Genomic DNA, 26,523 nt, shown 5'->3' with positions numbered 1-26,523 from the left:
TTCATTTCAAATGGAGAATAGGCATTCCTTGTCTGGCAAATGAACTGTCAACAGTCCTGCATTGATAATAAGCAGAAACAAGCAAACCGTCCTATTCTTCAGGGGAGTAACTCTATCTAGTTCCTCTTAGACTCACAGAACCTAACTGGTGGCTTACTTATATCTACTTGTAATTATATGTTCAAGACATTGCCTCCCCTTTAACCTGAGCTGACAATGTACAGAGAGATATGGTAGGGAATAGGGATTTTCCCCTTATGTAACTTCTGTGTGTTGCCTTTTACCCTTTTACTAAACCCTTCTGAGAATCGTTTGGATGCATCATCTCTGTAAACCTCCCAGTAATTCACTGAGGACAGCTACTAATTCACTGAAGACAGCTACTAACCAAACACAGTAAGACACTGAGGGAGCTGAATATCAAAACCCAGCATGCTAGGTATGAAAACAAATACGGTACTGATAACATCTCTTCCTTCCTTTTTAGCCTTGTTCAGGGGGATAGAGAGCAGTTAGTAAATACTGCATTACAAAGGTCAGTGTTTACCTGATAAGTGTGGAGATACATGTTTCCTGCAGTACAAACTAGACAGACACATCTATGTCACTGCTAATATTCAGAGGACCAGAGGCCTCCTGTGGTTAAAACCACCCTGACGCAGACCGTCTGTCCTTGCATGCACATCTGTCTGCAGTCAGCTGTCAGTCTCCCCAAGTCTTTTGCATCACAGTCCACTATGAAACTGTAGACATGTGAGCAAGTTCTCAGTTATCATGATCATATGCAGCCCTGTACAAATCATTCATGAGCCATTTATAAGTCATCAAAAATGTATACATTCTTTAATAAAACAAAATCTTGGAAATTTCCCAAACAAAAAACTGAAACCAACAAAGAAGTAGAAATTGGGATGCACACAGACCAGATTAAGTACTTAAGCCTCTAAATCATCAACCCAGACAAATAAAAAGAGGGTAATATGTAATTCTTCATTTTGATTTCTATTCATACTTTCTTATTTGCAGTGGAACTCAAGTATGTAGAAAGGCTGCACACCTTCCTCAAACACATTGTAATGTTCACAATGGTTTTACAAATAACTTTATTTAACCTTTATACATGCCAAATCACTTAAGATTATGGAGGCATTCCTGAAATATGGCAGTGTGCTTCCCAATAATCTGACTTGGAAAAATTAAATAAGATCTTGCTACTTCAAACCCCTTTCTATGAAAATATTTTCACAAACACATATGTCTAAACAAGTAAGATGGCTCCATCTAACAGCGTTGTAGTTTGAAGAGCAACTAGTGGAACCTAAATACTGACATTTTGAAGTGCTTTCTTTCTAATATTCTATTGAGCCCATCTAATCAGTTGTAAAATACAAAATTTCCGAACACATGCATCTAGCAGGTGAATTTTGTCATGCTAAAACTGCAGTATTTGCAGCCCCTTTGATACAACCAAGAAGTGCTTCTGATTTGAAAGTACCAATCAGAAAGGAACAAGACTTCAAAGTTCTAAAGGTTTTTTTTTTTTTTTGTAACACAGACACAAAACAAACCCGAAGTAATTCGGCCTCATCCGGTTTAACCTCAACCACAAGACACCGCTGTCTGCTTTCTTTCTTAAAAGACTCACGTCACTGTGCACTGCAAAAAAGGGAGCTTCCACAGTTTGTGATGAGCATACATGATAAACAGATCTGTTCACACCAACTAGCAGGCTGCCTGCGTCAATAAAAGGCAGTGGCAGAGCCGGTGAACTGACATTTGGTGCTTGGAGGATTATCATAGCAAGTCGCTTCACATTAAGTAAAATGCCAGGATTTTTTTTCCCTCACAACAACATGACTGAATTAAATGGAAAAGAAGACTGCAAGCTTGGGGAAGGCAAAATCCATAAAAAGAAGCAAAAGGCTTTGTAAGTATATACATTTTAGCAGAAACTCAAATGTATTATAAGTGAAAATGATACTAGGATGTTGGACATTAAGAATTAGCGCTGTGGTTTGGGCTAAATGCCTACAAAACCTGCTCAAAGCCCAGGACTATATCATCATTAAAAATGGCTTGACCTGATGCATACCAATGAGTTGAGTCCCTTAAATAATGGGGACTAGATTTTGAGTACACTGGGAGCTCATAATCTGTTCAAAAAAATTGCTTCTCAGACTTCAGTCACAGGATGGAGCTCTCTGCCTCAGTTTCAAAGTTCAAAGAAATTTAATCAGAATTGAAATGCAACTGCAATTTTCATGAATTATAAAAATGTCTGTTCATTGGTTCCAGTGGTGCAGATCTCAAAAATTATTTGAAGTCCATGGTACCCCATATCGAATCTGGGATCAAGACTTCTAACTCCAGAAATGTCATGTAAGTACTGAGACACACTAAGTTATAACAATATATATCTGGATTACTATGTAACTATTCTATTTCTAAACTACTTCTAGAACAACAAATATTAAAATTATGCCTAGAATTTCCAAAGTATAAAAAAAGGTGAGCATTAGGAAGTAGAAACTATTAATGGAGTTAAAGATTTTTTCTTACTGATGTGCTATGTTTGCACCAAACAATGAGGGAGAAGACACTTCAGTTAAATAGCTTTTCTTCAGAGGGATATTGTGTTCATTCTCTAAAGATTTACAAAAAATGATACTCCACATTCAGCAAAAAACAGTGGTATTACCATCTTCATTTCAGGAATATGCAAACAGAAATATGAATATAAAATTATTTGCCCATGGTTACAATAAAAGCTTATCTTTCTGGGAACAGAACTCAGAATAACACATAGTTTCTTGTTTTTTCATCTCTAATTATTTCTCTCAATGTGGGTTTGTCTCCAGGGTCTCAGATTATGAGAAAGCCATAAATTTAATAAATACCTGGTATATGTTCCTAGAAGAGAATAATTAATTATAAAATATGTCTCCATTAAACATGCAAAAAACCCCACATGGTTTCTTGAGTAAAGCCTTTGGTTTTTCTTGTCATCTTAGGCTCTCTGCAGAGGAAGTAATACAGTGGTCCCAATCTTTGGAAAAGCTCTTGGCCAGCCAAAGTAAGTCTATTACCTAAGTATGACATCATTGATATTCTGAAGACAAAATTTTATCTAATCCCACCCAATAGGCAAAGCTGTGGTATTCTGCAAACTCCACCAGAAAATGGCCAGTCCCATTTCAGTTATTTACAGCACCAGTGTAACATGCTACTGTTACAGCTTTGCTTTCAAGCTGTGGTTTTGGGGGTTTTCTTGTGGGGTGTCCCCTTCCATTTCCTACTCCCAATACAGCAGATAAACCCCAAACAGTTCAGTTCAGTGCTTTTTGATCAGTCTTCTGTCCTTGCATAGCACATCAGTTTAATTTGAAATTCTCTCTACAATTACACCCTAAAATAACCTATTGAGGGAGGACTAGAATCCATTGATGTATTTTAGTACCCAGGATCCAGATCTAAAAGCATTTAGCATAATTAGGAAGACACCCATCACCCTTTAATATTAGATTATCTGTAACATGTGGAAGAAGGGAACAGTGTATATTGGCAAGATTTCGTAACAGATATCAATACAACTCCTGCTGTTTATTTTATCTTTCCTGGTCACAAATATGATACTATAAATGCTGATGTATTTGTGTTGGTTTTAGGTGGTCAAAGTGTCTTCTGGGAGTTTCTGAAGTCAGAGTTCAGTGAGGAAAATATTGAGTTCTGGTTAGCTTGTGAGGATTACAAGAAAACCAAATCCGATCACTTACATGGCAAAGCAGAAAGGATTTATGAGGAGTTTGTTCAGTCAGATGCCATTAAACAGGTATGTACAAAGTTAATCTGTGTAGTGTCACAGCACCAAGGATTCTGGAAAATCAGAAAGTAGAAGTGCAGCTTCACTGAAATGTTTGTTCATTCAGTTACATAGGACTAATATTTTTTATGAGTATATTTGCATCGTTACTGTCTTGACCTGTAAGATTATCACATCTCACAAGCAGAGCCACAGGACACAGGCTGGTACTTGGGAGCATCACTAGCAGGAGCACAAGTGGCTCAGCATAGGGTGCTGTTCTGAGTCAGCCCAGTTTGAATTACTGCTGGTCCTTGGAGTCAGACATTTAGAGAGCACTTTGCTAGTAGGAGAACCATGAACTTTTTCTTGTCTTTTAAAAAATGCATACACTCTGGACAATCAGAAGCTGTAGATGTTGATCATATTTCAAACTGGAGAATCTCATTCTACACAAGATTTCTCCCATTGTTGTAACTGGAAGTTTAATTGGATATTGCTCCTCTACTTACCACTTTGTTGAGTTGTATTACTTCCGACTCCATGAGAAACTGCATTTCTATAGCGAGTAGCAATTTTTTGTTCATAACTGGGTTATAAGCACTACAATTTCCTCATTTTGCAGTTCTGATATTGAATTATCACACTGAGTTGTAAGGCTGTGAATTTGTTTATTGACAAAAAGTGACAGATACAGAAAGAGTTCATTTTTTAAATGTCAATTTCGTTTGTTTTTCACTTTCCAGATCAATATTGACTATCAGATGAGAGAAGCAACTGCCAAAAGGGCTCAAGACCCAACTCATACAAGTTTTGACGAAGCCCAGAAAATGGTGTACATCCTCATGGAAAGGGATTCATATCCCAGATTTTTGAAATCCAAAGCATATCTGAACCTTTTGAACCAACTGCAAACCAGCACTTCAAGATGAAGTGTTTGAGGCAATGAAGAGTCGAAGAGGCTCTGCGTCAAATATCCTGTGAAAAATGCTTCAGGGTGGCTGGCCCTCAGCAAGGAGAACCTCTGCCAAGGGAGGAAGGGTACAAGTGAGATGCAAACAGCTCCATAGCCAAGAAAGCACAGGATAAAAGCTGGCAAGACAGTTACAAGAGCAAGAGAAACACAGGGAGAAAATCCTCTCCTCCTATACACCATGAAGTCAAGACAGGATATGGATACTATTTACTGTTTGAACTACACTGTGAACTTGGAACCAAATCCTAGATCCCAAAGAACTGGTGATTATTAGGAAGCATAAGACTAGCAAGCTGAGTGTTGGGAAAAAGAAAGGAACAAGGATGACTGAAAATATTGCGATAACAAGAAAATGCCCAGACAAGCCTGATTAGTGGCTTTTTCTTCTTTTAATCTGCAAAGTATTAATAAGTGAGTGCATCTCCATGATGCTATTGTTATGTAATTATAAATTGACCTGTATTAAAATTGATATATGTTAAATTATATAAGACTTATATAAGCTGTGCTTTTACTAAAGTTTTTATTCAACAGACAGGTATGTAGCATTTTTTCTGTTTAATTTATTGCGAAATAATAAACAACTCTTCAATCATATCTACTTAAAAATAAAGTTTTATAACCATCTTACATCTTATTGTAAGTGATCTTTCTATTGTTATTACTGAAATATTGAAACACACAGTTCCCTTCTGTCCCACTATGCCACTATTTCCCACCATCTTATTCAAGTATTAATTTTCCCTGCATCACCCTTTCTCATTTTTGTTTTACCCATTTAACACAATCGTAATGCTAGTTTTCTGGAATAGTTGATCATGACCTACATGTACCCACTGTCATGACCCCCAAAAGAAAACAACCAAACAAACAGAGAAGCAGAACTAAATTTCCTTCTGTTTTTTTCGTATTTCTCCAGCTATCAGCAGCTAAGTCAAATCTCAAATAAAGAAAACATTTCATCATTGATCCTACAGTTCAACCCTCTTCAATACTGATGCCGTGTTGATCTCAGCAGATCACCCATGCTTGCTTACATAAAGAGGCAGCAACTGGTGAGACTCACTAGCAGTCACATTCCATGTGATATTAGTACTACTCATAGAATCATAGAATAGTTAGGGTCAGAAATGACCCTAAGATCAAGTTCCAATCCCCCTGCCATGGGCAGGGACACCTCACACTAAACCATATCACCCAAGGCTTCGTATTCAACCTAATCTCAAGAAGATCCAGACTCTAATTTACAATACCAATATGATTATCAAATGTCATTTAATTTCATTGCAAATGTTATATTAAATTTACTCTAAAATATGCAATGTTCTATGAGTAGCCTATACCAGAGTGGGCAATGATAAAAACTAAAGAAGAAAAGTTGTGATTGTACTTGAGCTATGTAACGACAACACAAGCACTACCAAATGTGATGTATGTAAGACCTTGTGACTTGAAGAGTTCGTAATGAAAATAAATCGTTACATGCCCTGGTCTTAATGAGTTACCATCATGAGGCACAGCTATCACACGGGTGGCAATACAAGGTTTTATCTCACCCTTGCAGATTTTCCACTTTCCAAAATAACACAAGCTTTGTCAGGCAGACTCTATTATTCCATACCAAATGGAGAAGCTCTAAACCCACAGACGTCACCTCATGGGGAAAGCAGACCATGGTCATACTGCCACACTGTGGGGACCTTGGGACGTCCAAGAGAGGACAAATCTTCAGCATTACAGGCAAAACTCTTCTAGAAGGAACATAAAGTGGCACTTGCTGCCAACTTCCACCATCACCTACTGTTGTAGCTGGAAAAATCACATCTTCCTACTTTCAAGGCCAGTAAATGCAGAACAAAATATGGTCTTTTCAGTATTATTTTCCTTTTGATAAATATATATACCTGAATCCAGTTGCAAAACCTGATGGTCCTGAAACAGTGCAAACCACTGAGAACATTGTCTCCAGTTGACTTTCTCTTACATGAATTAACTTTTCAGGATGAGTAGAAATAAAACCAATTCCTGTGAAGTAGGAACAACTATGCCTCCCACACAAGGGGCATCCTCATGTTTGTTCTGACACAGCTAACATGGGCCAAAGGTTCACATAGCTTCAACCTCACCAAAGACAAGAGAGCTATGAAATATCTACCCCCTGAATAGACACAGCCTTCAAGTAACATTAATGCACTAAATTAGTATAGGCCCAGTCTTCATCCACTCCCCCAGAGTTTCAAAATTTGCCATATTTAGTCACACACCTTTATGAAATTTCTGACTAAAATCATATTTCATAGTATGGCAGTTAGGTTTTTTTTATTATTTATGGCTTGCTGGTGCCTGAGAACACTGTCCGCCAGAAGCAATTTCACCTACTGTTGGGAAGACTGTTGGGTAGGGCACTGAGTGGATACACGTTTCCGACATAACATAGGCCTTGGAGATGGGTAAAGTGAAAAGAAGGCAGACTCTGGAGTCTCTGGACTCTGGAGCTATGGGTTTGGGTACTGCAGCAATAACTGCTCATCATCACTGCGCCCAGTGACCTTGCATTGAGCAGACTGTATTTTTTCACTAAAGACTGAGTGCAACCACCAGAGCTGCTCAGGTATTCACAGGTGCTGCCTGGCACCATTTGCCATGACCTCCTACAAAGAGTCACTGGGTCCAACTGAACAAGAAAGAGTGAGGAAGTGACACATGATATAACATACTGTTTAGAGCCGTCTAAAAGAAACTAACGCAGCTCTCAGGGAGCACACCTTTGTATTACAGAGTTAAAATTGACCAGGAAAGAAGGGACTTTTCACTCTCTTCCACAAGCTCTCCCCTGGTTAATGATTTGGTACAGTGTGAGGACAGAAAGGTTATTTTTCCCTAAAAAGAAACTATTCTGCTTCTTACAACCCAACCTTAGTACATTTCTAAGTCGCCTTGTCTGCAATAGGAAATCTGAAAACTACCAGGAAGGTCATTCACCCAGGTTATTAATTCGAGAGATATTCCAGCCCACTCCCGTGTCCATGGCAACATGACCATGTTTCGCCAAGCAAAAACTATGTAGCACAAATTCAGAGCTGTCTCCGGGATGCCACTGTAAGCCTAGTATTATATATCTGTTGCTATAGCAGGGCTATACAATGCTGGTTGCTTAAACAAGGTCCAAGAGATCTGGAAGTATTTTGTAGCAATTTATAGTGTCATCCATACTAATCTACATTATAGAAGGAAGAAGCTATAAGTAATAAATCAATGGTAAAACCAAAAGAACTTTTACTGTACTTTAAGGCACTTAATATCTACATGCTTTAAAATAGTCCAGAGATAGGTATTTCTATCATTTCTTCAAAATCTTTTTCAAAATGCAGTGTACAATGTGGCCTAAATAGAGGTTCTTTGGACTCAGAAAAACAGCAGAGTATACAGATCAAAGAGATTAAGGACTCAGAATTTTCTGTGAGCCCTGGTTCATTTACAGTGCCCATGCACCATATCAAGTTATCTGTGATTTCCTACTCGTCTTCTCCCCCCACCCATGCACATAAATAGCCTCAGTATTGCAGCCTGGTTTCACAGCTGTGGGTTGTACCCTGCCCAGTATGGCAGACTCTTCCAAAACAGAGCATGTTACACATTGAATACGGAAAGCATGCCTCCTTGGAAACTTCTCACACTCAAAGAAGAGACTTGTGAATGCAAGCTCTATTTACTATCTTGTAAATAAATTGTTAGGCAACTGGGGGAAACTCTCCTTTTTCAACATATGGTAGACTGAGTTAATTATCAGTTAGCTGATAAAACTTTCCAGAACAACCTGACTCTGACTGTGATGCAGAACTTATTAAAATATTAAATATGTATGTCATACAACTGATTTTTTTTTAAAAAAACAAAATTTAGGTTTCCCTTTGTGGAAAAAAAAATATACCATCCAGGATGGAAATTTGCTCTTCTATCCACAGTCTCTAATAAAAACTGCTGCATCATATTGGCCATCAGCTACATACAGATCAGCATAGGAAAACAGGATGCAGTACATGGAGAAGCATTAATATTTGGCAGTACTGACTCAGGCTTCCTTTATGTGTTCTACCTCACCCCTGAAGGGCATACTTTAATTTTTTGTCAGTGTTTCAGTGTAAAAATCAATCATTCTACCATCTTAATGTGTATTTTTGAAGTGAATTACTTCTCCCTGCTGCAGAGAGAAGTTTTTCTTACAGGAAGGCTCTAGTATAGCAGACCCTGAATATGAATTTAGAAGACTAACCTTGCCAATTTAGAAAACTTTCTTAGATGCATTCCCTGAAACAAGTATTTTTAATATTATGCTAAATGTCACTAAAATTATGGTATAACGTATTGTCATTCTCTCCCATACCTTGACAAGGTGTGTTACTAGAGGCATCCCATCAATATGCACAGTGAAGGAAGAAGGAAATTAAAGCTCAGATGCTGATGAATAGTACAAATTCATCACCTTAGGCCCTTAAGTGCCACCCATCGCTGCCCACGTTCTGACCTAACAGTCTTTCCGGATGTCATTTCCTTTATGATTGTGAAACGAATCTGAAAAACAAAAATAGATGACAATAGGTGGAAAAATTAGGTATTCTCATCTTCTGTTCAGAGATATGGATGGATTGTATCTGGGGGTGTAATGCCTATAAATGAAGCTTTTTGAAAATAAGTTTAATCATTAAACATGGGCAGAAATTGCAATACAAGTTCTTGCTTAATATTAATTGGATGCTTTAAATTTGTCTTGGGTGATCAGAAGCAAAGTTGGAGAAAATTTAAGGTAATCCCCTGGCTTTATTTGAGTAAATACAGCCTTAAAGGCTTTAGTCACAAAAAGAAGATTTACATTAACCAAGAACTAATGTGCTTACTTTGGAAGTAAACTCATTTCACCTCATATCTCAAAACAGCCCTAGAAAAAATTCTCTTGAAAGACCCCAAATATGATCAACATTTAAAATCTACTGACTACGTGCCTTGAATTTCTTCAAACAGCCTAAGCATCAGACAGCCTTAAAGCACATATCACAACTAGTTCAATGACCAGCTTTCACATGGTCCTTTCCAAGACTAAAATTAGCTTGAGTAAAAAATGAAATACAGAAATATAAACCTTTCAGGATCATTCTAGACATATGTACAAACAGAAACAGAGCAGACTATTACTTTGGCTGTTTAACAAACTTTGAAAAGAAACTTGTTAAAGTAACAGTACAATTGCCTACAACCTTGACATCAGTTGAGCCAGAAGGGATTTTGGCTTTTTCTCAAGTTACTGTGGTTGGAGGGCTGCTGCTATTAGAGGACAACCTTTAAAAATAAATAAAAATAAATACTCTTTGCATAATTGTAATTTGTAACCCATGAATTTCATACTACATATGGACATCACTGTACTGTATTTACTGCAGCAAATGGTTTGTCAACAATGAAGCTCAAGAAGCCAGCTTTAGAGATAGAGAAGAGACTTGCTATTGAACAGAATTTGAAAAAGAAAGCATGCTTGCCCATGACAGCCTGAGGAAATAGAGAACACACTCAAGATGTTCAAACAAAGCCCAAAGTCCAACCAGAAACTGTTCATGTGCTGGAACAAACATTTGCAGGAGAGGAGGCCCAGAACTAACGTGTTCAAATATTGACCAATTTGGACCAAACTGTAATCAATAACTTTACACTAAACAACTGCAAGATGGATATGCTTGCAACAACTTCAAAATGAATATGCTTGCAGGGAGTGTAAGTAGCCTTTGTGAGTAGCTTTTCTGAGCTTTTATGCAAGTGTCTGACAGTCTTATGCAGAGTCTGACAGAGAGCTAAGGGCACACAATGCTTTGTATTCAAACCACAGTACTCACCTCTCTGAAATCTGTTTAAATGAGAGGGTTGAAAGTTCATGCAAAAAGTAGTCCAAGCTTCCAGTCACATGATTTCCTTTCTCTACTTCAGTTGCAGAATATCAGGGGCTCATATAATGATATCACAGCTTTTCGAAAAAGGAAAAGAAAGGTCATGCAACTGAGGAAAAGCTTTCAGAAGTGCTACCTAGACTTCAGTCTGTTGTCACTCAGCGGATGATAGAGTTTACTGACACTGGTCACGATTTAAGATTTTTCCAAACTTACAGATAAAAACTGAAGCCATGAATATAGAAACTATTCAAGTTCTTGAAGTCAGTGACTACTAACAGGCAATGCCTATTTGCGTTTCCACCAGAAACTACTTCATTATCTGTATAGCTGCAGTTTCTTGCTTGTTGTGGCCTAGAGTAAGGCACTGAATCTGTGAATGCTGCTACCTGTTGCCCTGTGAACAGATCTGTGCTGTATCCTGAACCTAACTTTTCTTGAAGCTATTTTCAATTATATAGCAAGAAAGTTCTCAGCAGAATCTGATCAAAACCACCAAGATGCAAGCATAGAAACAGGACTGTCTACTGGAAATGTCAATGGATGTACTAAGTGAAAAAGCAAGAACATTGATCCATTATTTCTATATTATTCCCACTTAAACAGCAATAAAAATGAGCAGCACCTAGATTAGAGTATGCACTTTGTGCTGTCCTCAGGGTTAACAAAGGCCTCTTAATATTTTACTGCTTTTTCTGTGCTTGGCCCTCGATCTCTAGGCATATCCTCAGTGCTATTTAAAATGCCCTTGTAAAACACTGCATCAGGAATGCACAGGACACCAGGCAAGCCCCAGCAAGCACTGTTCCTACATTCATGAATGCCAGTGCATAGGTGTGCTGCAGGAGAGAAAGGGTAGCAATGTGCAAGTGGGTATGTAGGCAGATGGAAAGAATGGGTCCAACACAGAAAGTGAGACAGACATTACTTCCACATTCACTAGTGCAAAACAGATGTAGGAGGGTGAGAAGAATTACTGAGTAGAAGAGCACTAAAATAGAAACACAAATAGGAAAGAACGATTATAACGGCAAGAGGAAAAATAAAGAGAAGGTATGAGAATGAACAAAGATGCTACTAGGCAAGTGAACACCAGAAAACAGAAAAGGAAATATAAGACTGAGCAAGAACCCATCAGTGAGGATAATACTCCCAGAAAAAAATTGTTGCAGTCAAGATGGTCAATTTATATCCCTGGCAGTGTTCAAGGCCAGGTTGGATGGAGTCTTGGGTAACATGTGAGGTTATGGCCATGGCATGGGGTTTGGAACTAGATGATCTTAAGGTCCTTTCCAACCCTAACTATTCTATGATTCTATTATATTGTCTGAACTAGCTGCAGCTAATAACTAATCCCCGGGGGGAGCGGGGGGAACCACACCACTGGTCAGAACAGCTAACAAGTTCAGCAGCTGTGATATGACAGAGCCATTTTCACAGTTTTGATACTTTGGTTTTCTGATTTGACTCAGGGCGGGCGAGGAAGGGGGTGTTCAGAAAAAACATGTCCAACTCAGCTACTGAATGAACCAAGCAATAATTGATTCCTACATAGCACATGCCCTCTTGACACTATATTTGGTCTGCACCCACCCATGTGGCAAACATACGGAATTCAAAGGAACAATGTCATATAAGACTTGTTAAACAGCCTGTTCAGCATATATCCCAGTTACCTGCTTGTCTCACTGTCCCATCTGAACAAGAAGTCTCTTTCAGGCTAAATGAAATCATTCATTACAATGAAGCTATAAAGAGTTTCCCCAGAGCCTGCACCCACATCCACCCTCATGAGAACACAGTTTGATGCACATGGAAGTTATAAATTCCCCTTCAGGGTAAGACCAGACGACATCTAGTGGAATATCTATGTAATAAGAGAAAGAGAATGATTCAGATTCAGTCGTGTAACTTTTCAATGGAGCGCCGCATCTGGTTAATGACTAAATCCTCCACTCCTATGTGCTTTAAATATTCTCAGAAGGGAAGTAGAAAGGTAACATTTTATGAAAAAATGGCAGTGGAAAGCAGCTGACTCAGAGAAACAAGTTGTAAAATCATACTGGCAACAAGTTGAATGGTAGCAGTCCTGTCAAGAGAAAGAAGATAGTCATCATAGTGGCTGGGAAGCACAGTGATGGCAGACAGGAACATATCGATAGCCCTTCAGGGTCTTTCAGTCTTTGAGAGCTTCCCAGCCAGCCAAAATCTCTGGTTTTACAATTCCTCTGCACTAATCCAAGGACAGATTTACCGGCAAGTCAACCACCTAAGACACTCGGGCAAAACTTAAGTGCCTGCAGATACCTACTAAGTATTTTTGGGTGAGATGGTTTAGAGTGAGGTGTCCCTGCCCATGGCAGGGGGGTTGGAACTGGATGACCTTAAGGTCCTTTCCAACCCTAACTATTCTATGATTCTAAATGATTCTTTAGATCGTGGTCAAGAATGCAACAAAACTGCAGAGTGAAATAAGCAACAAATCCTGTACTGAAATATCCTCCCACTGTTCAAGCTAAGGGGAGGTTTGGAGAAGTATTAGCTTCAGCTTAATAGTAAAAGCAAGCTCATGGAAAAGGAAAAAAGCAAAACAAGTTTATTTCAGTTTTAAGCAATATTACAGTATTTTTCAATATCTGTAATATGTAAATGAAAATATTTGACAATAAAGTCACTGGCTACTAATCCTCAGTCACTGAACAATTTAAATTTACAAAGAGATGATCTCATATAGGGTGTCCTGATGATGAACATCAGTTGATGATAGAAAAAAAGCCCTAAAGAGTTCATTATCATCCATTTTAATACCAAGATTTTAGTTGAGCTATCCTTTAATGCCCATAAATTTACTGCAGAAATAAAATATACTTAAGCTTTTGCAAAAGAACTTGCATATGTACATATGTATAGACAAAAGTTTTTTACATAATATATGTAAATCAAATAAATATCAAGTCACTAGTGTAGACTACCAAAGTAATTGGGATTTTCATTATGTAACTCTCCAGTGTCACATTTATTCATGTAGTGCCTTCTTTATAAAAAAAAAAAAAAGTATTGATTTAAGTAGTTTTAAAACTAAGATTCTTTATGGCCAATTTTAGCTTCTCATGTTTAAGCCAAAGTTATTCCCCTCAGATGTTTTTAGTATATAACTGCCTGTATGTGTAAGCATTAGAGATATTTTTGAGAAGACGGGGGAAAGTCAGATTGTATCATTATTGTGATTACTTGAATAATTAAGTCAAGCTACATTACATAGATATTTTCCTCTGCTCATTCCTAGTGTAGAAATGGAACAAAATACTCCAAAATCTGTGTGAAGGTATGAACAACACAAAATAAGATTTAATGAAATAACAATCTATAGAAAATAGATTGCATTGTGCTATTTGTCCCTCCCTTTCCATAAGCACAGGCCAGATCCAGTGGTGAGTTCCTTCCAGGCAGTCTCTTATGCACTGTCCTAGTCAGACACCAGGGTCTGCTGTAGGTGTGCATACCACATAGTTTCCTCCACAGCAGAATCTTTACTGTTGGAAAACAGATGTACATCTTTCTGCTCTAAACCTATATACCAGTAGGGTGAGCTGCAATAAAATAAATGAGCATACTATATTACTGTAGGCTCTAACTTCAATTGAAGTTCAAATACTACACAGTTTATGCTTGGCCTAGGAGGCATTGTAAGACAAAAAGAAAGTCGAGTTAAAACAGAGAGACAAGATTGAAAGAAACATTGCACACTGCACACAGCTGGCTGTCAGATGAAGTAGGGAGAAGACCAGCCTTTCCCTCCTGACACAGTCTGTGCTTTGTAGACACTGGCAAATCCCCAGAGATCACAACTGCCCCCAGAAAGGACAGAAAACCTTCAAGAAAGACTTTTTCCCCCACCCCCTTGTGTAGCTAATTTACAACTAGTTGATCTAGTGCTTACTCCCAAAGTCACAGTATCGCTACAGATGAGTCTACCACTGGCATAACACAACAACTTCATGCTATTGCACTGCATGGCTGCTTTGAAACACTAGTCTAGAGAAGACCAAGTGAAACAAGTAACTTGAGTCTCAACTTAAAATGAAGCCATACCCTGGGCAACAGTTATGAGAAAAATTACAGAGGACCTCATACAAGTGTAAAAAAAGTTCGGCTCTAGCATCCAGTTAGAAGCATATAAAAGCATCACACTAATGGGTCAGAGCAGAAAATAAAGGCTCCCCAATGCCAATGCAAACTTCTTCATAATGCTGCCTGTAAGAGGATGAAATTTAGTTTTAGTGCAAAGGTACTTTTGCTTTCCATCTTATTTCAACATGGACTTTAGTTTTCGTACAAAGAACTTCGATAAAGGAGTGGAAAATATTAGTCACAAAACTTGGACAATACACGCAAGATTTCGGTGAAGTCAAACACAGCTTTTTTTCATTACAGCTGATCGGCAGAGATGTCAAGATAATTTCAGAGCTAACAACCTCTATCAGTGGAGCATCAGAGTCCAACCAAACTTTTTTGACAGAAACCACAGACACTGTTTGCCCATAGTACGTATAAGAAAGGAGTCAGGCACTAACATGAGCAGTATAGACACAGCCAAAGGGTAGTAAGATCTTCTACATGAAAAGAAAATAATAAAGAAAAAGAACAGGTCAAGGAATTTGGAAAACTATTCCTACAAATGCAACTACTAAATGAAACATTTTAACCAGGGGAAACAATCCAGGAAGAGTTACTGTAAGTATATTGCTTTTTACTTTGAAATATTAACAGACATATATAGCATAGGCAGGGAAAGACCACTTTTTCTCTTGGCATGTTATCTCACCACAGCAAAGGCATTAATTTCAGAAATGTTTCTGATGTATAAACAACTTTATCCCTATTTATAAATGAATATTTTATGTAATACCCTTAGTACAAACTAAGCTAAGTGATATTGCAGAAGGCAATTAATTAGAATTTTCATACAGAGGTTTCTCTCTGAAGGCCCTGCTGAAACCTACACTGCCTTCTAAAAACTGTGACATTAAGGATTTTACACATTCATGGCATAGTATAAAGATGTTGAAAAAAATCTAAATGTGTGTTGTAGTTTGAAAAATAAAAGAGATCTAGTTCTTGGAACTATCAAAGCAGTTTTCCTGATATTTTTCTGATCTAAAATATAATCAGAGTTAAATAGTCATTTCCAGATCAGTATTGCTTATATCATTTACAGACAGGATTTATTTATTATCAGATAGGCTTATATGTCTTCTGTGAAAGATCAGTAACCATGTGACTTAGTTTTGGATTACAATACCTGCAGGAAGCACAGTTCATACACATAAAAGTACTCACAGCCTTGTGGCAAGAAAGACTTATAATGAGCAAACAAAAAAGATACTACATGTTATTTATATCTATCAGATGAAAAGAGCTTCAAAACATGATCCAAATCTAGTTAGCTGAACATTACAAAGCTGTATTAAGTAAAGATGTAAATGGGCAGCCATCTACTATAGAAGATGAGACAATAATACTGGTAATGTCACAGGCTGCACTTGTGAAGATCAGCCAGTTCAAAACGGACATAAGTTGCTCAAGGGCATGTAGTAGCTTTGTGTACTATTCCTGCCTTATTTTAAGACTAAGACTATTGCCAGCAGAAGCAAGCAACATTAGACTAATGGAGCACAGACTATACTTCAGAGGAAAGAAGACATTCCAAAGCAGCACTGAAAAAGATAAAATCAGCATGCTTTGTTTCTCAGTCTATTAGGAAATGTTTCTAATATAAAAAGAAGAAAACCACAAAGCCCTGCATATATGTTTGGCAAACATGTATACTCAACAAGCCCTGGAGAACAGTATTTGTTTAAAGCTTCCAACTCAAAATGGTTCTTAAACACAATAACATTTCCTTGTACAAATGTGACTTCATGCAGCAATCACTTGGAGAAAAAAATTACTGATTGACACTGAATTTTGTTTGAAGTAGCTGAACTAGATGACTTAATATTGCTTAATCTTATATTCATGGAGCATTTCTGTATAGTAGACAACCTACATAAGCTTCTTCATCTCTCAGAAATGCCACAAGGCTGCTCTTCATGTTTTTTATCCAGTGAAGACTGCTGATTTCAACAAGAAAACACCCAAAATGAAAAGCATTGGGTAAAACAGTCTAAAATAAGGGGATAAGCAATAACCATATGCCAGACTTCTAGTATGTTATTGTAAATATGCAATATTATGTAGTTTTAAAAGATTGCTCTCAGGTGGAGGGTGGGATGAGTAAATGTTAATGGAATGAAAAGGTAAGTGTAGAAGAAGTCATACAGAAAGCAAGCAGACAGCATAGTTAAGAGATCTTCACAAAAGTAGGAAACAGGCAACAGCCACTGGCAGTCCTACAGGGCTTCAGGAATCATGAGCAACAGACTTGAAGTTATCAATACCCTGTGGGAAATCTGTGGGGCAAAATGTAAAATTGGATATAGATGTCAGGGAAATAAGGAAAATAAGACTAAAGGTAAATGCTGTGATTTCACAGGTTCAGAATTCTGGGAGATACAGCCTTGTTCTGCATTTCAGTTTGAAGGAAAAATTGGTTTTAGGAGCAGTACACACAGACCTGAAAGAAACAGAGTTTAAATAAATTAAAACTATTGTTGTAATTTCAGGCAGGTCTATACAAACTTACTGTTCTATGTAACCTTGGCAAATAACTTGGCATCACTTGAAAGCCAAAGGAGAAAAAATAAACATACTCAAGGTTGCAAGATGGTTTTTTTTTATTTTGTTTTTCAGACAAACATATTCTTGACTGCCTCATTGCCAATAAGATACTACAGCAATTGTTATAGTCTTTTTTTAATTGACTTTGAGATATTTGCTGGACAAATATCAGTGTTAATCTCAGACACTTAATTTACCCAGTATTGTTCAGTTCACATCGAATTCTGATCTCCAATTCAGGTCACCCTGAACTTTCAGGGTAAAGATGCCTGGTATCTCTGCTTCAGGTCAGGTTCATACTTGTAATCTCTTTTCAAAACTGGAGAAGCAAAGAGGCAGATACACCCATTGGACTACTTGGTATTTTTTTTTATAACTATTTTTAAGGTTTTGCAAATTACAAAAAGGTATTTTAGTCTAATGCTTCAGCCATGACTCATAGATAAAGGTTAGACATATTACACTGCTAGAACTGGTTGCACTGCTATATGGAGACTAAATTACAAGTGGAATATAAGACAGCCAGAACTGAGCACAGCAGCTTTAAAACTCACATATTTTTCATGTTTAGGAGGATGAGTCCAAGTACTTGTTGGCTTTGCAAGGTATTCAGAGCAGAAGAAAATGGGATCAGTTCTAAGTAAGTACCAATGAGCTATTTATGTTCTGCAGTATGTGTAGCTGAATAGGACAGACAAAAATATCAAAATTCAGAGTGGAAGTTTACTTTGCAAGCTTGAAAACATGCAAGAAAGTGCAACATCTTCACAACTACCCCTGGTGATCACCTTCATATATCCAATTCCTTTATAGGACAGGAAGTGCCAAGTGTCATTTCCCTAGTGGTAGAAAGGTACATTTCAGTGGAAACCTCTTTTATATTAAATAGTATAAGCCTAAACTAATCCTTGGATTAAGTCCAGATTTGGGCCTGTGAAGAATTTGTAAGACAAGTATTTTGGGTCAATAGTTTAGAAGAATTCAGACTGTTGGCAAAGTCTGAAGACATGTGGTGGATAAGACACATGCCCAGGTTCCTCCTGCAAGTCCTTAGCTGCTACCAACCTCAGTGAAGGCCAATCATAGCTGGAACTTTTGGTCAGCGTGTCACATCAGGGTGATGAAATGCTTCCATCCAACATGTGGTGTCCTCCACAGCAATACCGAGGTGTGTTTGATGACTCCCAAAACTGCTGTTTGCATGAGGTTAAGTGGCAGAAATCCAGACAGCATGGCATTTCCAAAAGTGCCTCCTGAACTAGGACTTCTCTCCCACGCAGCAGCAGCCAGGAGAGCCCCTCGCACTGGAGAGGGTATAATAAATGAATGATAGCTCCCACAAGACCCTACAACAGCCTTTGTTATATACATTTGTTTTACATTTTCCCAATTTTAAAAATTAAGGAAAAAAGTAAAAAGGTTTTTCTGTGTCAGTTGCCTCACCAGGCAGCACTCTTTCTGCTTCACAGATTAATGGTAAAGACAAATCATAATCAGAAATAGAAATACAATAGCCCCACTGATTATGCTTAGTAAGACAGAAAAGATTGTCATTTATTCTGCATACAAGTGTTATTGCTGACAGAAATGAAAAAACATTTGCATCAGTAATAGTGAATATGACTCAGAAGCAGCTCTTAAGGCAAAAATCATTCAAAGAAATAAAGATCCTCACTCCTCATAACAACATGCTTCAGGATTTTATATACAGAAGAGGCTGATAGCCCATGGGAAGGAAAAAACAGTATCTTTTACTGGCAAGAGCTACTAGAGATTTATGGATACCAGAAGCTGATAGTGGCAAAATTTCTCTTACAATATATTTCTCTGACCAGGTCAGACTGATCAGGAAAGCCTGACAAAACAATCAGTGAGTCCCAGCATGTACTCTTTCACAGAAACAGAGAATTTTATCAAATTAAAAATAAATGGGTGCTCACCAATTAAAAAAGCTACAAAGCTTCTAATGGCTGATGTGCAGCAGAAATCTATGAAGCATCATGCAGCACTCACACCAAAGCCAGTTTTGCTTTTAACTAAAATTTTACAAAATGTTCTGTGATACTGAGCTGCTGTTGTCAAAACTGTAGCTCATATGAAAACAAAATACTTAATGTAAGAGGGATATCCTCCTAGGTTTGTCTGACGCATAATGGAAAGCACCCACTGGAATATATCCCTTGTGTTTTCTTCTACTAATATAAGCATAAGCATTTTTTCCAAGTTACCAGCATCAATGTCCTATAACTGCAACACTTAAAAATCTGTTGGTGTAAATGGAGTTACGTGCACTTAAATGGAGCTATTGGCAGTCAGACATTTGTTTTTCCTTAAATTGTTTAGTCTCTCACCTCACTACTTCCATACTCTTTCCCAGAATCAGGCAGGAGACTCCTACAAGTTTATGAAATTATTGTTTAAGAATAGCAAACATGAAAGAAAGAAATCTGATTTTAATCACCACCAAGAACTGTCTAGATTAGTAACAATGTGTCATACTATACTGTAAACAACTGGAGAGAAATAGAAGTCCCTTACAACTAAGATTGCACTAACTTTTCATTATTTACCTTATGTTCAGAGCTTATATTCAGCTCTCAGCTGACCAGTCAATTTAGATGTCAAAGGCCTGTAAATATTACTATAAGATCTTGAGCCCTTTAAGACTTTGCTACTAAATACAAACACCAACATTTCATAAAGTATATATAATGATTCCTGTCCCAAAGAGGCTCCCACCTAGAAATCTAGTATTTTCCTTGTGCTTCTCCTAAGCACAATTTAAATAAGCAAATGCCATATCTGGAAGAACTGCACGAGAGTACCTTGAGATGGAACTACATTTGTTACAGCAAAGAGAATATTTGATTCAGCGTAATAAGATCTAGGGTGTTCAGAAAAAAACCTTTTTAAATATAAGTTTTATACAGATCTTATTTAAACTAGAGACAGATTTTCAATAATGTAATTTCAGTTAATTTTTTATGCATTGAACCATAGCTAATCCTACAATAATCTCCTTTTTTCTAAAGGGTGTCTTTGGAGGAAGTGCTGCAATGGTCCCAGTCTTTTGAAAAGCTGGTAACAAGTAAATGTAAGTAATTGTATGTTTGTTTCCCAGACAGATTACTGAAAAAGTTCTCATGAAGTAATATCAGTAACTCATGCAGTATAATGTATGTTGGTTTATATGCAACTAATGAAAACCAACTTTGTGTGACATGCTTAGTATGCATCAAACTGAAAATAAATGTAGCTTGCTGTAAATGCTTTCCCAAACTTGCCATTTCTGCAAGGACATGTAGTTCTTTTAAAGACACATAATAGGGGCAGGTTTACCTGCCATATTCCTGCTTAGAACACTGTATAGCAATATATATTAGAAGAAAATGAAAGAAAAGTTGACGTGGAAAATCTTGGAAAATCACGATACCTAATGGCACATCTATATAACATTATGCCCTGGAAGATAACTCAGACCCTCATCTCAGGTATGGGAAGAACTGTAGCTGCAGTAGCAAATCTGAAGTTTCTCACTCCAGCATCCCCCTGCCTTATTCAGGGCTCAGAGCACTCCCACATTTCTCATAAATTTCTTGCCGCAAAACATCGCTACTGAACTACTTTTTTAAAAAACTCTGATGAGAAACTCATGTACAGAGTTACAGCACAAGCCCCTAAAGATTATTCCTAAGGACTGGCATCATTTTCAAACTGCAAACAAAGAGCAAGATTTTCAGAATTTGCACATTCTGTGTGTAAAGAAAAAAAGAAAAAGATCTTCCCATTACAATCTTTACCAGTAAACAATCTAATATGTTTATATATAATATATATAACATACATATAATATATAAATATAAATATAACAGTTTTCAGATAAAGCACAGTGAGAAACTGCACAACAGAAAACACTTAAAAGACAAAATTATAGCACAAGCAGGCAGGGATACAAGCAATCACCCTTTCTGCCAGATGACAGGCAGTGTCTGGAAACATGAAAGCCCGGAGTGCTGCACTAGTAAGAAAGCTTTCTTTAAACAAAATGCTGATAGCTTCCAGCAGTACGTGGATGCTGTCCTTCATTCACTACACTTAGATGGCGCTATTACTTGATTTTGAATTCATCCAAATGCTTAACAAGAGTCAGAAAGTGCGAAAGTGTACCCAAGTGAAAAGCCAGAAACTCTAAAGCCAATGGATTTTCAGCTCACTATGAAAAGTAAGTGAAGTGTTTGCCTATCTTAGGCTTCAGTCTCAAAGCACATCTTTGTACTGCAAGTACCATTCTTGCTCAACTGCTAGCACTGAATGAAGCTTCATAAATGTTCTTCTGGCTAGAAGCATTTTAATGACTCCATTACCTAATTCTGTACAAAGCAAGTCTAGTGACACTTCAGAAATTTAATCTTCACCAAGATCTCACTGATTTCTGCAGGCAAACTCCATTGTCAGGTGTTTCAAAGACAACCTCAGGTTCAGAACCACTTATTTGCTAAAGACAGTATTATTTTAACTGCTTTACTTCACTCTGTTACAGCAGCAAGAAAAGTTATTTCTTTTTTTTTTTGCTAATTGTTTTTTCTCCAAGTTCTTACACCAAGAAAAGCATGTCTTATCAGTCAAATCATGATTATTTGATAATACTTAGGTATCTTCTGTAGAAAACTGGAACTGGAATTTAAAAACACTAGTCAGTCTGAATATGTTTGATAATGTTCACAGAGACCATGAAGAATAAAGTTTTCTGTGCTCTGTCTCTGCATAGTGAAATGCCATTGAAGCTAAAGGGAGCTCTGCATGCACAGGAAAATGCAGTGCTGAGGTATAGGGCTTCAGGGTGAGTTAGAGTGTTTAATTCCCCACTTTAACATAATCTATTAAGAATATTTATAGATGTACAATCAAGAAATATACTGCATTGTAAACATCCCTGTTGCCTTCAAAGGACTCTAAAGGTAATGCATATGTAACGGTACATAAATTTGGCTTCTGAAATATTTACAGATGGGCCTGTGATTTACAAGACCTACTTGAAGACAGAGCACAGTGATGAAAATATGGAATTCTGGCTTGCTTGCGAAGCTTTTAAGAAGATCACATCACAGAGGAAAAGGATTTCCATGGCCAGGAAACTTTTTACAAGTTACATTCAGCCCCAGGCTCCCAAAGAGGTGACGTAATAACACATGCACTTTATCTCCTCAAATAAAAATACCTGATGTGTAATGTTGCTTACAAATGCCTAGCATTTGCACTCTGGTATCCAGGGAGTGAAAACACTTCATGTATTACTGAGAGTGAAAACTGTAGCAATGCATCCTCCCAAAACATTTGAACCCAGAATTTTAATACTTGCATTCACGTCTTGACAATAGGTAAATCTTTCAACTCTATCCACCAAAGATACAAGGAAAAGGCACAACTAGATTAATAACCAAGTTCTTGGATCTGTTCTAATCTTTTCAGCATCTGATCCAGCAGCCACTGATATCACTCCAATAGCTTTTGCATCATGCCATTGTTACAGGTATATATAACTCTGATCTTTGTAAATCTAAATGGACAAAGTAAAAACTCCACCCAATGCTGTCCCCTTTGTAAAATGGGCTAAAATAAAGGTTCCAAGACAGAATTGTTTTCTGCTTCCAACAATACAAGATTTAGGGAAAACAGAGAAGATCTATATACAAAATGTTTGAGGGTGATTTTATTTTCCTGACAAGTGGTTATACAGACAAGGGTCTCTCCTGCACAATCAGTCATGCTTTATGACCTTTAACTATTCCAGCTTATTACTTTCCTTGCAAAAAATAAACTCAATCTGGCTTTACTGTTGCTGCCTCTGGCAGACTGAACATAACTGAAAAATCAGGCTGGTTTATGCATGACAATAAAATTATTATAGAATCTCAAAATGCAACTTCCCTGTTGACACTGAAGGGAAGCCAAAACCAACTCAGCTGCATCCTCAGATGCTGGCTGAGAGCAATTGCTGTTTGAAATGACTAAACCATTCCCACTAATACAAAACTTAAAGAAATCTGAAAGTCCCTCTGCTGGTTTTAAGTGCCAAAGGGCAAGAAAATGCATTTTTAGTGATTTTCTGCTGTATTTTATTTTTAGTGTGTGCAGCTATAGGAAACTCAGCGAGACATTTGCATTTTCAAAAAAAAAAAAAGTCAGTATTGTCAACTACAAAATTCATCAATCAAATATACAGGCTTAAATTAGGACATTTAAAAAAAAGATGTGCAATTTTTCCTCCCCCCTAAAATAGTATGTATTTGCATCTTGCTTAACTTCCTTAAGGCTTGAAGTCTAGGGCCCATTTTCTGCACAGGAGCAAAGCAATGACTTTACCACTACTCTCAACCTCCACTGATCACAATAGTCAGGTTCAATATGGCTTTTCCATTAAGGATGTGGGACAACCTGGGAAATTCAGACAGCTCCCATGCTTCTTGTCCCCAAGGGAGCAAGCTACCCATATAGCTACTACCATACCTCTTACTACATCAAACAACAAAAGAAGAGCAAATTGGGCAACTAATATGATGGGGTTTTCTGGCAGTATAAGGAGAAATCCACTCTGCTAGAATCAATGTTTTTCGTTAGGTGCTGATTTAAAATTAAAGGGTATATGAAAAGATATAAATAAAAGGCATTTAATAAAAGTCCTCTGAATTCAATCTTCCTTACCTTTCCTTTGCATATATTCAGTGATACTTGAGTAATGTTGTTTTCTGTTTCAGATTAACATTGACAGTCCTGCGAGGAAAGCAATTATAAGGAATATTCAAGAGCCAACACAGTCCTGTTTTGAAGAAGCACAGAGAATAATTTACATGCACATGGAAAGAGATTCTTATCCACGATTTCTTGAATCAAAGTTCTACCAAAACCTCAAACACAGCCTTCAAAATAATGGCAGCAATTCAGTGGTAAATTAAACAGAAAGGTTGAAAATTTAGAAAGGTTTCCTGTGGCATATAAATATTAAAATTTTAAAGCAGACAGAAGAAATTGGACAGTGGACAAATATTACTACTAATCTGCTCAACTGTTTTGTTTATGTTAGAATTGATGAGGCACTGTCTTTCCTCTTCCCTTTATTTCCCCATGGAACAGTTCTGATTTTGTTTTCTTCTCCCATCAATGAAACCCTAAAAGCTAGTGAAAACTAAGTATAAAGAAGTTTCAGCTGAAAAGGATTGCCTAAGGGTTTAGTCTTTTACTGATATTAGAGCTCTAATAACATCTTCAGCATTCCTTTTTGGAGAGGCCTGAAATAAAAGAATGATTTTGCTGCTAGAAAATGCATGTTTGTCCTCACATAGCACAGAAGAAAAAACACCCGCATTGCTGCATTGACTTTTTTGTTGTTTTATTCTTGTGTTCTTCCAAAGTAATAGGTGATACATTATGAAGTACAGCTATTTGCTTAATCTTAAACTATGAAGTGTAGTATTCATACAGAGTAGAGTTGATTTTATGCTGAATTATGATGTGCAACATAATCTAGAGAGATACTTGGTCTATGGTATACTACAATACTACCAGTGTATCCTGAATTTATCTCCAGTGATAAGACTCATTAGTAATTTGTCTTTTTTTTCTGGGCATACCAAAATGTATTTCTTTCCCTTCAGTCACCCTAGTAATTAGATACAAGCAAGCCTGATGTTTGAACATCATACTGTAACACAAACAGGGCTCTTTCTCTCATGCATAAACTGTAAAAGACAACTTACTGATTCATTGAACAAGTATTGAAGTAGCCTGGTTTACATTCAAAAACCAATCTGACTCCTCAAGTCTCATTAAAACTGGAATCATTTAATTATTTTAATGTACATCAGCATAGACACTAAAAGCCATATCTATAAGAGACCTTTCTAGCATACTCTCAAACTGCATTATTCCGACGAGCACAAAGAGCAAGTAATTCTGACATCAGCCACAAACTCTGATAGCATCACACCGATCCTCTAGAGTGATTTCACAGGAGAAATGAGGTATTCATTCACTTGGATACATTTATTTAACTGAGATTACTTCAATCATGTTGCTAGCTTATGCTTCTAAATTACTTAAAGTTGTAACTTGTCTGCCTAGTTTTAAAAGGCAATTTTTGTGACAATGTTATTGTCTCACCTCTGTTAGGAAAGCCTAGTCTTTCTATGGAAAACTCACACCTGTTCATTGTGCCATTCACTTAACCACAGTAAGTTTTTGGTCTTCCTGAGAACTTCCCATGATTTTTCAAAGTGAATGTCTAAGCCTTTTCCTTAAAGGCAACCATGAAGACACTCGTCAGTGCAGACAGTGAACAAACAATCTGGTTTCACTTCTGTGGCATCTATCTTGTAATGAAGAAAAACTACAGTTGTTCTTTTAAAACATTCCTCTTGACCACGTATTAAGATATTATTTGTGAATATATTTTAAGGAAAAGTCTCAATCCCTCCTGAAAGAATGATCATTGTTTAGGGTCTCTGAGCAGTGGTATTATTGTGGTGTACAATATAGGTTACATTTGGGAACAGGGACAATGATTTACTGATGACAGATAAATATCTTGGTCAACAGCTTCAAAATGCATAATATGATTCCTGGGTTTGTATGACATTATGTTGGTAAACTGTGATTGTCTATGAGTGCTCTGATGCCAACACATGAACCACAGTGTAAGTGATCATAATTATCATCAATTTCTAGGGTTACAAATACTTTTTGCCCATAATTTTAATAAAATTTTTAAGCCAGAATTTATGTTCATGTCTAAAGCTGAATACAAAGCAAGTCTGAGCACAATCTACACTACTATAGGAAACATTAAAGTAACTTCAGTGTTGTAAGAAAAATGATTGTTAGTATAGAAGATAACTCTTTCCTTTTACACTGACCTTATATAAATGGATTATCATATAATTGTGTGAATTGTCAGCTCATAAAACCACTTTCAGCAAGCAAGGACTCCATTGACAATGCAGCTCTTGCTGCTCTTTAACTGCTGATGCATGTACAGTGCATTGGTCTTTGGCTTGATTGACCCTGCAGATGCCACAACCTCACAGCAAAGAAAAACTGGA

General features: G+C 37.2%; 2 protein-coding genes across 3 annotated transcripts; both read left to right on the top strand.

The window, feature by feature from the left end:
• Nucleotides 1–1,625: 1,625 nt before the first annotated feature.
• On the top strand, nucleotides 1,626–5,405 carry RGS1 (regulator of G protein signaling 1). The gene is made up of 5 exons (XM_062638836.1): nucleotides 1,626–1,927; nucleotides 2,296–2,379; nucleotides 3,012–3,073; nucleotides 3,666–3,829; nucleotides 4,546–5,405. Exons 1-5 carry the CDS (start codon nucleotides 1,824–1,826, stop codon nucleotides 4,729–4,731), a joined length of 600 nt encoding a protein of 199 aa, XP_062494820.1. The 5' UTR covers nucleotides 1,626–1,823; the 3' UTR covers nucleotides 4,732–5,405.
• A 9,356-nt stretch (nucleotides 5,406–14,761) lies between these two features.
• RGS13 (regulator of G protein signaling 13) lies at nucleotides 14,762–24,646 on the top strand. 2 transcript variants are annotated; one of them, XM_062639025.1, is made up of 5 exons: nucleotides 14,762–15,442; nucleotides 18,000–18,068; nucleotides 20,461–20,522; nucleotides 22,436–22,602; nucleotides 24,184–24,646. In XM_062639025.1, exons 2-5 carry the CDS (start codon nucleotides 18,004–18,006, stop codon nucleotides 24,379–24,381), a joined length of 492 nt encoding a protein of 163 aa, XP_062495009.1. In that variant the 5' UTR covers nucleotides 14,762–15,442; nucleotides 18,000–18,003; the 3' UTR covers nucleotides 24,382–24,646. The 2 variants fall into 2 exon arrangements, with proteins under 2 accessions (XP_062495009.1, XP_062495008.1); XM_062639024.1 differs by lacking the exon at nucleotides 14,762–15,442 and having other exon boundaries at nucleotides 17,874–18,068.
• Nucleotides 24,647–26,523: the final 1,877 nt, after the last annotated feature.

Source organism: Pezoporus occidentalis, unplaced genomic scaffold, assembly GCF_034315485.1.
Source record: "Pezoporus occidentalis ecotype Australia unplaced genomic scaffold, CSIRO_AGI_Poc_V1 ctg59, whole genome shotgun sequence".
Taxonomy (NCBI): domain Eukaryota; kingdom Metazoa; phylum Chordata; class Aves; order Psittaciformes; family Psittacidae; genus Pezoporus; species Pezoporus occidentalis.
Note: the sequence above shows the minus strand (reverse complement) of the source record. Positions and strands in the feature narration are given on the sequence as shown.

What these genes read in the sequence shown, in the direction of transcription:
- RGS1 (XM_062638836.1), top strand. Translation starts at nt 1,824, where the DNA reads ATGCCAGGATTTTTTTTCCCTCACAACAACATGACTGAATTAAATGGA. An exon ending in AAAAAGAAGCAAAAGGCTTT is followed by an intron (nt 1,928 to 2,295) that starts GTAAGTATATAC and finishes CATTGGTTCCAG; the next exon opens with TGGTGCAGATCTCAAAAATT. An exon ending in TCTAACTCCAGAAATGTCAT is followed by an intron (nt 2,380 to 3,011) that starts GTAAGTACTGAG and finishes TTGTCATCTTAG; the next exon opens with GCTCTCTGCAGAGGAAGTAA.
- RGS13 (XM_062639024.1), top strand. Translation starts at nt 17,917, where the DNA reads ATGGAGACTAAATTACAAGTGGAATATAAGACAGCCAGAACTGAGCAC. An exon ending in GAAAATGGGATCAGTTCTAA is followed by an intron (nt 18,069 to 20,460) that starts GTAAGTACCAAT and finishes TTTTTTCTAAAG; the next exon opens with GGTGTCTTTGGAGGAAGTGC. An exon ending in AAAGCTGGTAACAAGTAAAT is followed by an intron (nt 20,523 to 22,435) that starts GTAAGTAATTGT and finishes AAATATTTACAG; the next exon opens with ATGGGCCTGTGATTTACAAG.